At 53.7% G+C, this 17,685-nt stretch overlaps 1 protein-coding gene across 1 annotated transcript; it reads right to left on the reverse strand.

Moving 5' to 3' along the window:
* Positions 1-2: 2 nt before the first annotated feature.
* Positions 3-15,389, reverse strand: DLL3 (delta like canonical Notch ligand 3). The gene is made up of 8 exons (XM_043598927.1): positions 13,528-15,389; positions 12,593-12,647; positions 11,213-11,455; positions 9,935-10,149; positions 8,792-9,014; positions 6,735-7,326; positions 6,409-6,493; positions 3-114 (listed from the first exon to the last, which is right to left on the reverse strand). The coding sequence occupies exons 1-8, from the start codon at positions 14,005-14,007 to the stop codon at positions 76-78; spliced, it is 1,932 nt and encodes a 643-aa protein (XP_043454862.1). The 5' UTR covers positions 14,008-15,389; the 3' UTR covers positions 3-75.
* Positions 15,390-17,685: the final 2,296 nt, after the last annotated feature.

Genomic DNA, 17,685 nt, shown 5'->3' on the forward strand with positions numbered 1-17,685 from the left:
GGGGGGGGGGGGGGGGACACTTACTTGCCTCGTTCACTGCTGAGTCCCCTGCTCCCAGACTAAGAGCTGGCATGTTCATGGGAGGTCCACAGTAGGTGTTTCATAAATATTTACCTTTTTAAAAACAAGTTTTAACACTCACATGAAATTGGAAAAACAGTGTATAGAATCCTGTAGGGGTCTCTGGGTCCTGTAGGGGACTCTGGCTCAGTCGGTTAAGCATCTGACTCTTCATTTCAGCTCAGGTCACAATCTCACGGTTCGTGAGAGCCTGCATTGGGCTCTCGAGTGGAACCTACTTTGGACTCTCTCTCTGCCCCTGCCCTGCTCTCTCTCTCTCTCTCAAAAAATAAGTAAGCTATAAAAAAAAAATTTTTTTTTAAGAATCCTGTATTAACTTCCATCCAGCTTTCCCCAATAATAGCATATGTAACTACAGTACCTTGTCAAAACCAGGACTCTGACATTGGTCCAATACTATTAGGTCAGGTACAGACCTTATGTTGAATCATGGAAGAGTTTTAAAAGGAGAGTCATGGGGCACCTGGGTGGCTCAGTTGGTTGAGCCTCCAACTCTTGATTTTGGCTCCATTCATAATCCCAGGGTCCTGGGATAAAGCCCCATGCTCAGCAGAGCCCCTTGGAATTCTCTCTCCCTCTCCCCCTGCCCTTCTCCCCTGCTCAGGCTCTCCCTCTCTCAAAATTAAAAATTTTTTAAATTTCAAATAGGAAAATCTTGAGAGACATTGAATTTTTTGTGTGATTCTATCTAAGCAAGTTTCTACCCCTCTCTGGGCTTCAGTTTGCCTCCCTGTGAAAAGGGCTTTCCTCTTATCACATAATATTGAGAACTAACACTGAGCATCTATTATCTGACAGCCTCTGATACAAAATGCTTTGTACATATTTAAAACGTGTCTCCAAGTCACCATTCATTTTTCATTTCTTCCCCTCTCTAGTTCAAGACTCTTGAAGCTTGTGAATTCTTTCTTCTGACAATTCAAATCTACTATTGAGCTCTTCTGGAGGATTTTTCATTTTAGACATCCTCCTTTTCGGCCCCAGAATTTCCATTTCTTTTTTTTTTAATTTTTTTTTTAACATTTATTTATTTTTGAGACAGAGAGAGAGCATGAACAGGGGAGGGTCAGAGAAAGAGGGAGACACAGAATTTGAAACAGGCTCCAGGCTCTGAGCTGTTAGCACAGAGCCCGACGCGGGGCTCGAACCCACAGACCGCGAGATCATGACCTGAGCCGAAGTCGGACGCTTAACTGACTGAGCCACCCAGGTGCCCCTCCATTTCTTTTTAAAATAACTTGTCTCTCTGTTGATAGTCTCTATTTGGTGCCACATGGTTTATTGCTTTTAGGGCGTTTTTTTTTTTCTTTTTTTTAAGCTTTATTTATTTTTGAGAGAGAGAGAGTGCAAGCAGGGAAGGGGCAGAGAGGTGGGGACAGAACACCCCAAGCGGGCTCTGTGCTGACAGCAGGGAGCCTGATGCAAGGCTGGAACTCAGGAGCCTTGAAATCATGACCTGAGCCAAAGTCGGATGCTCAACGGACTGAACCACCCAGGCGCCCTTGCTTTTATTTCTTTAATCACAGTTGCCTTTTGCTCTCCAAACATATTTGTAATGGCTGCTTTGAAGGCTTTGTTCATTCCAACATGTGGTCACTCTCCCCAGGGTGGGCAGTTTCTCTTGCCCCCCTCCCCCTCCAGTATGCCGTTCTTACTTCCACACCTATCTCGTATTTTTTTGTTAGCAACCGGACATTTCAGATAGCACATTATGGCAACTCTGGGCACTGGCCCCGACTCCCTGGGGTTTGTTTCCCTGGTTAGTGACTGGCTAGGTGATTTAAGTCTATTCTCCTTTCTCCAGCAAGTGTAGAGCTGGGGGAGGGTGGATGGGGACACAGACTCAGATATGCCCAGTCATCCTGGGCTGGTGGGTTTGGGCAGGTTCTCTGGGTCTTTCTGACTGTGCCGGGCAGGTAAGCTCCACCAACTGTCAGCTGTTTGCTCTACAGTCCTCGTTTTCAACACCATGGGGGCATCAACTTTTTCAGAGACAGATCCAATCAAATTAGGGATCCTTTGAATGGTTAGCTCCCGAGTCAGTTTGAGATTAGTTCTGACCCCAGGAAGGCTCCTCCCAGCTGTCTCTTTCCTTGGCTCTCCAGCAAACTAGCCAGAACCTACCCATCTCCTTCCATCGCATTCCAGAACAACTTGCGCTGTTTTTGAGGCACCTTTAGGCTTGAACTCCACACTGTTGTGAACAGTCTGTTCCTTTGAGAAAAGACTTGGGAGCTCTCTGTTCTGCAGCCTGCCTTCCCAACAGACAAAATCTCTGAGCCACAGCTCTGATACCGGGGAGGGGGACAATGGTAGGCTTGGCTCAGAGTAACCCCACTTTAGGAGCGGAGTCCTCAGCGGGGTGAGGTGGCAGCCCCAGGTCTCTTAGCTTGCCCTCTGGATGTGAACCCCCTGCCCCAGGAGCCAGGGAGGGACAGTCAGGGCTCCGGCATTCTTGGCCACAACACATCGAACACAGAGTCCCCCAAGTACGGGCTGGGCTGGAGAAGGGAGCCCCCACCTCTTGGTGGTGCTCCCCCAGAACTCAGCCTCAGCAACAAGTAGCTGGTGGCAGGACGAGACAGACTGATGCTCTGCCCCTCCCCTGAGGACAGCCTCCAGCTTGGAGCTGGGGGCGGGGAGGGAGCCCAGCCAGGAATGGAGGAGGGGGTTGTTACTGGAGCAGGGTGGGGAGGGGGTGGGGGGGAGGGTATTGGTTTACTTGTTACTGATTCTCCCTGTTCTCACCAAACGTTTAGATTTTCTCGAATGAACGGTTAATTTCGCTATGTGCCTTCAGGATCATTCCCAGAGGCTTTAAACAGTTGATCTGTCATTTTGTTTTTATAATTTGCACCAGTTTGCCGGCAAGCGGGTCTGCCGAGCTCCTCCTGAGGTGAATGCCAGGTGAACTCCATACAGTCCATTTTTAAAACACAAATGGTAGCACCCTATACACTCCTTTGCACCTTGTCCCTCCCCCCCCCCCCAGTCTCGGACAAAATGCATAGATGGTAATTTCATATTAGCACATCGATATCTGCCTCGTCCTGTTAACAATTGTGTAATATCCTGTTTATAAATGGCCCCTAATTAATGTAACCAGTCCCCTCTCATCAGACACTTAGGGTGTTCACAGCCTTTCGCTATTATAAACAACCACTGCAGGGGTGCCTGGGTGGTTCAGTCGGTTAAGCATCCAACTTCGGCTCAGGTCATGATCTCACAGTTTATGGGTTTGATCCCCACATCAGGCTGTGAGCTGTCAGCACAGAGCCTGGAGCCTGCTTCAGATTCTGTGTCTCCCTCTCTCTCTGCCCCTTCCCCGCTTGTGCTCTCTCTCTCTAAAATAAATAAAAACACTACAAACAACCACTGCAATACAGACACCTTTGTGCATAAGTGAAAGTTCACGTGTAATTTGTATCTTAGACACGAAACCACCAAATTGAAGGGAATGTGAATTTTTCATTTCATTTTTTTAATGTCACATATTTATTTTAAGGGAGAAAGAGAGGAAACAAGCAGGGGAGGGGCAGGGGTAGAGGGAGAGAAAGAATCCCAAGCAGGCTCCACACTGTCCGCACAGAGCCTGACATCGGGCTCGAACTCATGAACCTAACCATGAGAGCACAACCTGAGCCAAAATCCTGAGTTGGAAGCTTAAGTGACTGAGCCACACACGCGCCCGTGAATTTTTCATTTTAGAAATTATATTAAATTACCCTTCTGAGGTTTTGTGTGATACGTCATAAACATCAGGGTGTTGAGGCAGCCAACACAGCTGCATTTTTGGTGTTTAGAAACAAAGCAGCACAACCACGTCCACACAAACCCTATAGCTCTTTAGCACCGAGGCGTCAGGAAGGACAGCTGCATCCCAAACCCCGCACTCGCTGGCTCTGTCTCCGCAGTAGTTACTTCCCTCTTTTAGCCTCAACTTTCTCTTCTATAAAATGGATCCCTTCTCCTCTCACTGACTGGTTCTGTTGTGTTAAAAAAGAAAGCGCAGGGGGGGCGCTGGGTGGCTCAGTCGGTTAAGTGTCCGACTTCGGCTCAGGCCATGATCTCATGGTTTGTGAGTTTGAGTCCTGCGTGGGGCTCTGTGCTGACAGCTCAGAGCCTGGAGCCTGCTTTGGATTCTGTGTGCCCCCCCCCCCGCCCTCCCCTGCTTGCACTCTCTTTCTCAAAAATGTAAAAAATTAAAATTAGGGGCGCCTGGGTGGCGCAGTCGGTTAAGCGCCCGACTTCAGCCAGGTCACGATCTCGCGGTCCGGGAGTTCGAGCCCCGCGTCGGGTTCTGGGCCGATGGCTCAGAGCCTGGAGCCTGTTTCCGATTCTGTGTCTCCCTCTCTCTCTGCCCCTCCCCCGTTCATGCTCTGTCTCTCTGTGTCCCAAAAATAAATAAACGTTGAAAAAAAAAATTTTTTTAATAAAAAAAAATTAAAATTAAAAAAAGAAAAAGAAAAGAAAGCACAGGCTGGAGGGGGCAGGTGCTGGCTGGCTCAGTAGATGGAGCGTATGACTTATGATCTCAGGGCTGTGAGTTAGAGCCCCACCTTGGGTGTAGAGATTACTTAAAAATAAAATCTTTTTTTTTTTAATTTTTTTTTCAACGTTTATTTATTTTTTTGGGGACAGAGAGAGACAGAGCATGAACGGGGGAGGGGCAGAGAGAGAGGGAGACACAGAATCGGAAACAGGCTCCAGGCTCTGAGCCATCGGCCCAGAGCCCGACACGGGGCTCGAACTCACGGACCGCGAGATTGTGACCTGGCTGAAGTCGGACGCTTAACCGACTGCGCCACCCAGGCGCCCCAAAAATAAAATCTTAAAAAAAAAAAAGTACAGGCTCAAAATGACGTCACTTGAGCGAAGTCACCAAACTGGGGCTTAATACCCAACCAATTTGCAGTTTCAACTCCGCTGAAAAAAATTTAAGTCTTAACAGGTCAGTCAGGAATTTTCTGGTCAGCACCCATAAGGTGATCAGTCACATGGACCCCCTCCATCCCCCAAAGCAAGCTGAGGTTAAGTCCCCAATAAGACCCCCTGCCCTTCCCCTAGAGGAAGGTGACAGTGCCTGGAACAATCCTTTCTTTGATAACTTCCTTGCCCCCCCTCTCCTTCCTATAAAAACCTTCCACTTTGTGCAACTCCTCGGAGCGTCCCTCTACTCACCAGACAGGAGGCTGCCCAATTCACGAATCCCTTTATAAAGCCAATTAGCTCTTCAAACTTACTCAGCTGTTCTGCCTGCCTGATACAATACTCTCAGGTCTAGTCACAAACCCCGATTTGAGGCAGAGGGAGGGACACTGCTCTAGCCACATTTTCCACCTGATTTAGATGGCCTGACTCACTTCACTTCCCGCCGCACGCTAGACAAATAACCAAGCCTGACGAATCACAATAAAACATACTTGGCGGCGGGGGGGGGGGGGGGGGGGGGCACGTGACACGCCAGAGCCAATGAAAGCCCCGTTTGCAAATGAAGTCGTTCCCAGACACAACTGGAGAAATGGAGAAAGACGCGGGGGGGGGGGGGGGGGGGGGGGGGGGGGGGGGGGGTCCGGTCCTGAATCCAGCTCTGCTGAAACTACACCCACTACAACATTCATTTTTATGAACTAATACATTCTCCTTGTTTAAGCCACTTTGAGTTGTTTCTGATCCCTCCAGCAGAGTCTTAACTGGTATGCTTCCCAGGAGACACGCTCTCTCCCCTCAGTCCCAACACGGAGTACAAAGCACTTAGCCCAGTGAGTCAAAGCTGATCAAAGTAAGAGCCTTTATAGAGGTCTCTGGAGAGAGGAGAAAATAGGATATAAATAACCATTATGTACAACTCCCAACAGAAAATTCTCCCAGCCACCCCCTCCAGCTCCAAAGTGTCTAAGGCAGCACATTGGGCACCACCAAGTAAATACAAAAATATCCGGGTCCTGTCTCCAGGCGCTGATGGAGAAGGGGCAGGTCAGGCCTAGAAATGAAATGAGTAGGTGGCATTAGAAAGGGCTGCCCCTCTGCCTCCTCTCCCTCTCCCCAGGGAGGGGAAAACAGTGAAGCTCTGGCTGAGGCTCCCACCGTGACCTCACGAAGGCCACAGGTCTGCCAAAGAGAAGATGGCAAATAGCTCCAAACGACAGCAAAAGGGCTGCAAACTGGAATTAATTTAAGCCATAACTGAGGGGTGGCTTAAGGGCCTTCCAGAGACTCTACCCTCCTCAGCTTACAGATAGGGTAAAGGAGGGCTACGGGAAATGCAGGGGCTGCCTCCGCCCACCGTGCCCAAAGTGCGCGGAGCGGGTAGAGGTGGGTAGCTACCTCCCGGGCATAGATGGAAGGCGCAGATATGACGTAAATCGCACGAGAGTCTCCATCTTCGGGGTGACTCCAGTCCGCGGGCTGGCTGCGGGAGGAAAAGAATAAGATCTCGACCCTTCAAATTCTCAGTTCTTGTTTCCCCCACCCACCATGGAGAGAACCCAAGGCCAACTAAGGGGGCTAAGGAACCTCCCAATCAAAGAGGCCTCGGGCAGATAAGAGGAAGGAACCAATCAAGAAGGTGTATCGAGGAAGCAAGCCAATTGCACTATGGAGGCTGAGGTAAGCAGCCAGGAGAGACAAGGCGAACGTCTGCGGTCCCTCACCTCGGGCCATCCTCGGAACCCTCCTGCGGTCTCCGGTTGTTGAGTGCGTCTGGTAGCGCATGCACCGATGGCTCCGGGGTCCCCGCCAGCAAGCGAGACCCAGTATCCCGGACAGGACCACGGCGTCGCACGTGGACCAGCAAGAGCGCAGTGCCGGCCAAGCCCGCGGCCACCAGCAGTCCCAAAGCCGGGGGCAAAAGGAAGCGCTGGGGATCCCCCTGCCTCAGGCCTGGTAGGGCCGCGGGTAACGCGCCTGTGCCGTCGTCCACGCCGACGGGGTGAACCGGAAACTCGCAGCGCGCGCCCATGTAGCCGGGCGCGCAGGCGCAGACGAGGCCGGAGAAGTGGGCGTAGCAGCGGCCGCCGTGGGCGCAGGGGCGCGCGGCACACGGGTCGGCGCGCTCGCGGCAGTCACGGCCGCCGAAGCCCAGTGCGCAGGAGCAGCGTCGCGCGCCACCACCCTCCAGGCACGTGCCGCCGTTGGCGCAGGCGCGGCCGGTGCAGTCGTCCAGGTCGTGCTCGCAGCGCGGCCCCGCGAAGCCGGCGCGGCAGCGGCAGCGCAGGGCGTGGCCCAGGTCCAGGCAGAGCCCGCCTGTGGGGAAGGGGCGTCAGCAGCAAGGCCCGGGCGGTACTTCCTAGGCGGGCGTCTGCTCCTCAGCTCTGTAACCCCTGCCCGCCCTTTCCTCTGGGTCCCCACTCCCTCCATCTAACTCTAGGGCCAGCCTCTGGGAAAGCAAGCCCGCTTTTCTCCCGGTGAAGTCTTGGATTAAGTCGGCCTCACCTCTTCGGCGCCCTGTGTCCCTGTATCTTTCTCTCGGCTTCAACAATACTCAAATGGCAGTTGCAGAACATGTTTTAGCCAGATGGCCTTTGCCGGTGCCTTCTGCCTGGGATGCCCCTTCCCTTTTCACTTCCTCCTTTCCTCCCATTCTTTTCACCTCTTCTCTTCCTGAGCTCACCCTTCAGGTCTCTGCTGCCTCCTCCAGGAAGCCTTCCCTGACTCCATCCCAGCCCTGCGCTCCCCCATCACAACCCTGACAACTCTGGGCTCCGAGGACAAGTGTGCCCTCCCCCACTGGACTGGTACTCCCATGAGGGTGGGGCCCAGAGCTGTTCTGGTCACTGCCACGACCCTAGTACCTCTCAGCCCAGAGTGAACACTCAGGGTTTTGGAGAGTTTTTACACTCATGATCTTCTAACACCTATATCAGATCAGGTCTCTCCACTGCTCAGAAGACTCCTGTGGCTCCATCTCCCTCGGGGAAACCCAAAAATCCTCACCATAGCCCATGAAGTCCCACCGGGTCTGTCACCTCCCTGACCTCATCTCTCACCACTCTCCCTGCTCCTTCTGCACCAGCTTCCCTGGGACCCTTAACCAGCCAGGTACATCCCGACCTCAGGGCCTCTGCGCTTGCTGTTCCCTCTACCTGGAACATACTCTTCCCCCAGATCCCCGCATGGCTCCCTCCTTCACTACCTTCAACAAGCTTTTCCCTAACCACTTTGGCTCAAGTGTCAACCTTCCAGCTCATACACACCCGCCTCTGACTTTATTTTTCTTCTTAGTTTTTATCACCATCTAACGTCCCATATAATTTATTTATTTATTTAGTTTATCAGCTCTATGAGGGTAGGGATTTTTGTCTATCTCACTCCCTGCTGTTTCCCTAGTGCCTAGAACAGGACCTGGAAGACTGTAGATACTCTTTTTTTTTTTTTTTTTTTTTTTAAGTAATCTCTACACCCAAAATGGGGCTTGAACTTACAACCCCGAGATCGAAAGTTACATGCTCCACCGACTGAGCCAGCCAGGTGCCCCCTACTCCAATATCTTTGAGACAGGAATACCACCTTGTGCATTTTACAGAACAAACAGGCTGGACAGAGGGGGAGGGTCACTTCCCCAGGCCACAGGCTAGAGAGAGCACAGCTAGGATTCCCACCCAGGACTGTCTGAGCCAAGCCCTGCTTTTGCCCACTGACCATGCAGGGGACCCCCCCCCCCCATATCCCCCACACACACCATCCCTCACCATCTGTCCTCCCACCTCACCGTTCCGGCACGGTTTCAGGCTGCACCGGTCCACTCTCTTCTCACAGTTGGAGCCTTGGAAACCGGGTGGACAGTGGCAGACGTAGGCAGAGTCAGGGTCTGCGCCTCCCACACACAAGCCGCCATTGAAGCAAGGTCCATCCGCACACGTCACCCCGCTCACCTCACACCGCAATCCGTAGAACCCGCGGGGACAGGCGCATTCGAAGGATCCTGATGTCTCCTGGGTAGCAGCAAGAGGGCTTCAGAACGGGGTCTCCCGGGAGCAAAATCCCATCCCCCCTCCTACCTCGAACATGGGGGGCTGCTCATTGTCCCGTCCTGCCTCACCCGGGAAGTCCCCCATGAAACAGTCCCTCGCTGCACTCCATGTTTCTGGATCCGCCCATCCAAGCCCACAGAGGGGAGGCTCTGGAGGCCCGGAGAGCCCCCATTCCCACTTCTACACCTTCATCTACAAATGCTGCCAGCCTGGTCTGCCCTCCCGATTTTGTCCGCAGAGCCAAATCCTACTTCCAGGTCCTAGCCCTAAGACCACCTCCCCCATGAAGCCTTCTCTGATCTCCCCTTCTCAGGCCCTCCCCCTACCTTGAACCCTGACTGTTCTCACCGTCCGTTGGTGGCACTGTTCAGGTGGCCCACGCTGGGCCCCACTTTATCCCAGTACACCCCAGCTTCATGCCCACTGCCACATGTTTGCTTTCCCCAGGCCACTCAGCTGGTCTACCCACTCCACTGCCCCTCAGCCAAATTGGACTTCAGAAGCCCCCAGCCCTGGGCCCATCTCTAGGAAGCCTTCTCTAATGCTCCCTCATCCTAAATTCCCAACTCACCTGGCCCCACTGCTGCCCACTTTGAGCCCTCAGGTTGTTCTCTATTCGGGGGGGGGGGGGGGAGTTGGTAGCCCCATAGGACTCATCATCCACGTGCCTGCACCTTTAGGTGCCACCCACTGGGCCTGTTCTTCCCAATCCTATTCCCATCACCTAATTCCACCTCGTGGCCCCAGATGCAGGTTGGACAGCCCCAGGAAGCCCTCCCCTGACAGCTACCCCCAGCCCTTCCCGGGGGGGTGTGATCTCAAACAGCCCCAGATGGAGGTAAAGTACGGATCAGGATGACGTAGGAGGGGGTGATACTGACACTGCAGCTGCCCCCGTTGGCACATGGGTTCCCATCACAGGGCCCAGGCCTGGGTACAAGGCATCCAGTGGCAGCAGAGGATGGGCCCCTGGGAGTGAGGCAGCTGCTGGAGACGGGGATGGTGCAGAGAGGCCCAGTCCAGCCCTCCAGGCATCGACATTCATTGGGCTGCTCACAGAAGCCGTGGTCTGGACTGCAGCCGGCCCGACATGCCGCTACGGGGGAAGAAGAGGCAGAGGGAAGAGTAACATTGATGAGAGCAGGGTCAGGAGGATAGGAATCGGACAAGTGTCTGGGCGCTCTGTGTGCACCACCTCGTTTCATCCTTGTGACAGACAACCCTCTGGGCTATATGGTATTGTAACTTCCCCCTCAGTTTCCAAACAGGGAAACTGAGGCCCAGAAAGGAAGGCAGGAAGTAGCAGACAGAGGATGTGAACCCAGGTCACCGAGTTCCAGAGTCTGTGTTCTCAGAAGGAGAATGGAGTGGGGGCTCCAGGGTCTGAGCTTGGAGAGATGAGAGTGAGAGAAGGGGCTTGGGGCTTGGGGAAGGGCCCCTGGCCTTTCAGGGGGAATTGGGAAGGTCTTGAATTTGGGCAGGTCTGGGAGAATCCGGATAAGCCTGGGAGTCCTACGGGCTTCCGTGGGGCTCAGACGTTTGGGGAGGGGGTCTGAGGATACCCATAATGGAAGTCAGGGATCCAAGCTTTAGAAAGCAATGGTATCTGGCCCGCAATTGCAAGGAGAGAGGATAAAGTATCCTTTAATGAGGGGGTTGTGGGAAACTGCGAGGAGTTTCCAAAGCTCCTGGGTGGGGGGTAAGAAGGGCCCCAAGCGTTAGAAGAGTTTAGAGGGTCCTAGCATCCGGAAAGGGGTGTGGAATGGGTTAGAGGTGGAACCGGGCGTGGGTACCGGCATGGGAAATGGGTGTGGGTTCCTATTAGGGAAGACAAAAGTGTTAGGAAGACAGAAGCGGGTGGAGTGCCCAGGCAGGGCTAGAGAGAAGTCTAGGGTCCTCAGTTTCCCCGAAGGTAGTAGCTGGATCGTGGGGAGGGGGCTGAACCGCGAGTGGGGCTGGAGCGGGGCGTGGGGTGGGTACTTGGCCAGCGGTGAGCAGCATTCCCTAGTTTCCTGGAGAGGGATGTCTGCGGTCCCCGGGCTGAGCTCTTGGGTCCCCAGTTCCCTGAAGACGGTAACGAGGTTGTGCAAGGGGCCTGGGGGCCGCGAGTGCAGCTAAGGAAGGGCCGGGGATGGGGTGGGGTGGAACGCAGGACTCACGCGCTGCCTCGCACTCATCCTCGACCGGTGCGCAGGGGCGCAATTCTGGGCCGCACCGCGAGGGGGCGCTGCGCGAGCGGCAGAGGCGCGCGCATGCGGCCCCGACGGCGGGCGGCTCGCAGCGCGCGCGGTAGGAGAAACGTAGTTCCCAGGCGCCTGCGCGCTGCACATCCCGCGCCCACGGGCCCCCGGCCGCTAGGCGGCGCCGGCCGGCCACGCGCGCCAGAAGGCTCCAGGCGGGTCCTGCTGGAAGAAGGGAGCCGCGCTGGGGTGGGGAGCCGGGCCGGAGCCGACCCGACTCAGTCTCGCAATACAGATGGAGCTTGCACTCTCCCGGCTTGTATTCTCCCTGCCCCTCTTAGCGAGGCCCAAACACCGCTTTGAGAGCCCTGAGAATGGCGGTTCAACCCTTAGCAAGGCTGTAAACTCCTATAATGTGCCCTGGGACCTTTGATGTCGCGATCCCGTTAGTACCCTATGACCATCATGATGAGAACAGTTCTCCCACAGAAGCCGAAATAACCCTATATTTTGCACCAGAATCTGTGTATATTAAGGCAGTAATGAGACCGCTTAGCACCCTGTGACATCTGCTGTCTCTATATGACCAAGGGGCAACGGCAGGTCTTTTGAAGTCGTAACACCCCCAAATTGTGTCTCAGGATCTTCCTAGAGCAAAATGGTGACAGAGATCCCAATTACTAGACCATAAATGACCCTCGTTGCCTGAAGCCTTGGGATAACGAGACAGTGGCATTTTCTCCCCAGCAAAACTGTCACCCCCTCCCCGACATTGTGCCACAGCTTTCTATATCTACATGGTGACAGCACACCCCCACTGTGGGCCTTACATGGTACCCAAATCCCCCTCAACTTAAGGATAAAATACCATATCCCTCCCTGAAACCTTTGCTCAATATTCTCTCTGGTGAAACTGTGACATCCCATTAGGGCTCCGGGGACCTCTATAGGGACACCATGACAGAACTCTGAATGGAGAACAGGAAGTAACCTATATTGAACCCCGGGTTATCATATTCAGATGGCGACAGAGCAGAACTGTGAGATGCTATATCCTGCTCTGGTGGCTTCGATTCTAAGATAGTACGAGAGCTTCCCTCTGGCATACTTCACCTGGGATCCGGCCAGAGACTCCTACATCCAGAACCAGGACATTTCTACACTGACATGCCACGAGCCCCGGGGCTACTAACACCCAGCACCACACTCTGGGAGCTGTGGGGACCTCCTGGGTCCAGCGATCCCGCGAACGCTCCACTCTACAGATAGCCCCATGTCACTATCTTGGAACTTATATCGGGCCCAATTCCCTGGAGCCCCCACACTCTACACTTCAGTCTGATGACTAAAGACACTCACCGCCAATCTGTTCTAACTCTTCTCTCCAGGTTTCGATGATGAGAGAGAAGGTGCCCTGGTTGGGTGGAGGAAGGAGGAAAGGATGGAAGACAGTGGTCAGGATGGGGGGGGGGTGTACTTGATGAAGGCCAGATTTTAGGGGTGATGGTCATTCCAGGGACCAAGCAGACAAGGGACAGTTCTGAGAGGGACTGGCCCAGGGAAGGAATGACAGTTTGGGCTTCCTTTATTGAGCACTTGCTGCAGATAAAAACTATACTGGAGATACCTGGTTGAATCCCTCAAAAGGGACCCCTGTGAGGTATCATGATGATCCCATTTTATAGATGAGGAAACTGAGGCTGGAAAAGGGAAAGTCACCTTGCCCAAAAGGCCAAGGGGTCTAGAATTCATACACAGGTCTGTTCACCTCTCCACTTTTGGGGCTGTGGGATGGGAGATAGGATTTTGAAGGTAAAATTCATGCATATGGGCCCCAACCGGAATATCTGAGAAGGGATAAAGTGAGAGGAGATTGGGGTCCCAAAGACAGGGTATGGGAAGGTCCCAAGTGCAGGGAGATTTGGAGATAAAGGTAAGGAGTCAAGTGTTTAGGGATCCCCAAGGAAGAGAGGTAGTATTCTGTGAGTTGAAGATTTACAGAGGTAAGTTTGGCGTTCTGGGAATTTGGGGTCTCAAGCATGCAGGGCGGGGGGTCAGAACACTTGGGATCTCCATAGGGGAAGTTGGAGTCAGAAGTTTCCGGTACCTTGTGAGTAGGATTTACGGGTCTAAGAATGTGGGATTCCAGATGATAGTTACTGGTCTGGAAATCTGGGGTCCCTAGGTGGCAAGGTTGGGGTCTTGGGAGTTGGCGGGCAGAAGGCCATAGAGGTTTGGGTAAGGCCTCCAAGCACGGGGGCGGGGGGGCGGGGGGCGCTGGGGCGGGTTCTCACCGGCCAGGCTTCCCGGAAGGGCACGCGCATGAAGCCGTCGGGCAGCGGCAGGTCAGGCGCCGGCGCTCCAGGCTGCTGGGTATAGACCGGTCCGCGCGCACTCAGCGCCGCGCCTAGGGCGCACGGAGATTCGCCGGCCTCTTCGGAGACCCCTGGCTTCAGGCAGACCCTAAAGAAGAGGCGGCACGGGCCCTGGGCGCTGCAAGGGGACCGCGGGGCCCCCGGGCCTGGTCCCGGCCCAAAAGAGTGGATCTGCAGCTCGAAGACGCCTGCCGGCCCTGCCTGGAGCCGGAAAGGAGTACCAGGTGAGGGGGCGTGGGGGCCCAGGCGTCCCGTCTGTCCCGCGCCTCCGCCGCACGACTCCTGCGTCCCACCCCTTCCCATCCCACCCCTTTCTATTCCTGCTCTGACCTGGGGAAGGAAAAGAAGCGCCAGGATCACCGTCCGGGACAGGAGCTGGGCCATCTGCGGGCTGACCATGGCCTTTCGGGGGTGCCGGGAGCCGCAGCTGCTGGCTCCCGAGCTTTATATCTGAGGGGACGCCTCCGCCCCTTCAGGCAGCAGCCCGGCTCCTGGAGACCCTAGGGGAGGAGATCGCAGGGGAAGGGGAGCTTGCTGGAGCAACCGTGAGATTGTAATATGGGCAGAAGCAATGTAGTGAGCGTGTGATCTTGTGTGTGGTTGTGGGCACGACTTTGCGTGTGGCTGAAGATGAGGTGGGGTTAGGTGCAGCCAGTGTGTAAAGTTATACACGATTTTAAATTCTGTGCGTGTGTGGTGTGATCAAGAGTTACCGGGTGGAGGCTGCACGTGACTGATTGTGTGCCTAAAATTGCATATGGTGAAGACAGGTTGTGAGGTTGTAATTCTAAGATTCTGTGGTGTGTGTGTGTGTGTGTGTGTACGCGTGTGCACCAGCGTGGGAAAACAGGGGTGTACCTGATTTCCTGACTGTGCGACTTCTTGAGATTGGCTGTTGTAGATGTGCGTATCGTTGCGTAAATGTGAGATCCTGAACACTGTGTGTAGCCATATGAACCTTTAAATCTCTGGTCTGTGCAGGCACCTCTGGGTGGCTGCGTGGGGGGCGGGGGGGGGGGGGAGGGTCTGCGTAAGCTGTGAATAACCGAGCGTCCCTGTGTGAAAGAGGTTGGGTGTGGGAAGTCCGTGGCTGTAGCCCTGCGTGGACGCGACGAAGATCCAGGGTTCTTTGTGGACCCCCATGTGCGTGTACACGCGCGGTGTGTGCTCCCCTCCCGAAGACAAAGCCACCCTTCCAACCCCGGCTTCGCGGATGCACCAGACGCCGGGGTGAGGCGCCCCCGCCTGAGAGGGGGCTCCAGCTGTATGTAAATGCCGCCATCTGCCGGACGGCCGCGCCCCTCCCCCTTTGGGCCGCAGCTGGGCCGCCCGTTTGGCCTCCGGAAGGTGTGAGGAGCAAATGGGCAGGAAATTCCGTCTTCACAAATCAGGGGCCCGCTCCCTCACAGTGGGGGGGAGGGGGCACCCCGGGCCCTCCAGAAGCCCCTTAGTATTCCCGGACCACGGCAAGGGAAACCCAGTTAGGAGCAGATGCTCCGGCTTCTCTGGCCGTAATCGTTCTGTGCCAGGTGCCGAGTGAAGCGCTTAGATGACGTGAACTCCCCGCAAATAACACGTTTTAATAGTTGGAGGCTAATAATTATGGGGGGGGGGGGGGGATACAGGTTCCATTTACAAATTTTTCTTTTGGAGAAGACAGAATGATCACAAAGCATAGTCCAGCAGAACCGGGCACACACAAGCGCGCAGCAATTTTCTTTCTTTTTTTTTTTAACGTTTATTTTTGAGACAGAGAGAGACAGAGCATGAACAGGGGAGGAGCAGAGAGAGAGAGAGGGAGACACAGAATCGGAAACAGGCTCCAGGCTCTGTCAGCACAGAGCCCAACGCGGGGCTCGAACTCACGGACCGTGAGATCATGACCTGAGCCGAAGTCAGACGCTTAACCGACGGAGCCACCCAGGCGCCCCGCGTGCAGCAATTTTCAATGAAGGAGAGTTCAACGAAGTAGTTTGCTCTTAGGGGCGCCTGGCTGGCTCAGTCGGTGGAGCGATTGGCTCCTAAGCTCAGGGTGGTGAGCTCGAGCCCCACGTTGGGTGGAGATAGAGATTAAAAATAAAATCTTGGGGCGCCTGGGTGGCTCAGTCGGTTAAGCGCCCGACTTCAGCTCAGGTCATGATCTCGCAGTTTGTGAGTTCAAGCCCCACATCGGGCTTTGTGCTGTCAGCTCAGAGCCTGGAACCTTCTTCAGATTCTGTGTCTCCCTCTCTTTCTGCCCCTCCCCTGCTCATGCTCTGTCTCTCTTTGCCTCAAAAATAAATAAAAACATTTAAAAATGAAAAAAAAAAAAACTTTTTTTTTTTTTCCCTGAGGCCTGGGGTCTTGGAAGGATTGTGAGCAAGGGGAGCCGTGGTCACTGTGCACACTACCCAGATTCCTTTGTACAGGTCTTCCCTCTAGTTGTGTCTTTTCCACTCCCTCCTCTATTTCATTGTCCTCACCAGATCTCCCCTCCTGCAGGCCTTCCCTCACATCCACCAAGGTGGCCAGGCACCTCCTCTGAGCCCCAGAGCGCCCTGATTACTCTCTCCCAGCTGTGACCACTCTGGCTCAGGGGGCCTAAGCACAAATCTGACCCGTGTCCCTCTCCTGCAGGCTCTTGCATGGCTCTCCTGTGCCTTCAAAATACAGAGACTCTAAGGTTGACACGTGAGGCCCTCCTTCCACATACCCTCCCCCTACTCAGACTGGCTCTGTAGCCCTAAACACAGAGCCAGACCTCATGGACTGATTACCAGGAGGCAAATTAGACCCTTTACTGGGGTAGGTGGAGGAGTGAGCTTCCCATCACAGGAGACATTCAAATGGAATTTGGACAGTCCTTAAAAACTGCTGTGGGAGAAGGCAGATTCCTATCCTGGATAACAACTTGGGAAGATAACAGATTCCAGGTCTGAGATATCTCATTTTGAAGATCATAAAAATAACCGGACTTTATTGAAGGCTTGTGCCAGACAGGATAGTGTTTCAGGTGAATTCTGTCATGTCTGTGTGTAAAGTATACTTTAAGAGATTTCCATGAGTCTCTTTGGCTATTCAGAACTTTTCCTTATTTGCCAACCTTAGGGCCCACAGGTCATGCTGAGGTGACATCCAAGCAAAGACATAAGGTGGGGGGGGGGGTAAGTGGGGGGAAGAGAGGGAAGTGATAAGGATCCTAGGGAAATATTCCTGGCAGAGGATACAGCAAGTGCAAAGGTCCTGAGGTGACTGCACCTGACACACCCAGATATCCCCATGGCTTTTCTCATTTCATTATGGTCTGTCAAATATACTTTCCCAGGAGGCCTTCCTTGACTGTTCCATTCAATCCAAAACAGCACCTCAGGGGCGCCTCGGTCGCTCGATTGGTTAAGTACCCAACTTCAGCTCAGGTCATGATCTCACAGTTCATAAGTTCGAGCCCTGCATCAGACTCTGTGCTGACAGCTTGGAGCCTTGAGCACGCTTTGGATTCTGTCTTCCTCTCTCTCTCTCTCTCTCTCTCTGCCCCTCCCCCATTTGTGCTCATTCTCTCAAAAATAAACATTAAAAAACAAAAATAGAGGCGCCTGGGTGGTTCAGTCGGTTAAGCATCTGACTTTGGCTCAGGTCATGATCTCACGGTTTGTGGGTTTGAGCGCCACCCTGGGCTCTGCGCTGACAGTGTGGAGCCTGCTTGGGATTCTCTCTCTCCTCTGCTCGTGCACTCGCACACGCTCTCTCAAAAACAGATAAACATTAAAAAAAATAAAAATAAAACAGCACCTCAAGTCTCCCAACCGCTCTATCTCCTTAGCATACCCACTCCCCTTATTTTTCTTTATGCATTTATTACCTTGAGAAATATCTGACCATTATCTCCTCTATAAGAACATGTCTGTGAGAACATGAGAGCTCTAGGTCTAATTTGCTCACTGATGCACCTTAGTGTCTAGAACAAGGCTGGGCAGTCAGCACTTAGGAAACACTTGCTGAGTAAGTGAATGAATGAGGGAAGTACTGCTATTAACCTCCTATGAATGAGTAAACCAAGACCCCTGAGACTTTGCTGGGGTTACAGATACTACACCTTGG

The sequence above is a fragment of the Prionailurus bengalensis genome, chromosome E2 (assembly GCF_016509475.1).
Source record: "Prionailurus bengalensis isolate Pbe53 chromosome E2, Fcat_Pben_1.1_paternal_pri, whole genome shotgun sequence".
In the NCBI taxonomy this organism is placed as follows: Eukaryota; Metazoa; Chordata; class Mammalia; order Carnivora; family Felidae; genus Prionailurus; species Prionailurus bengalensis.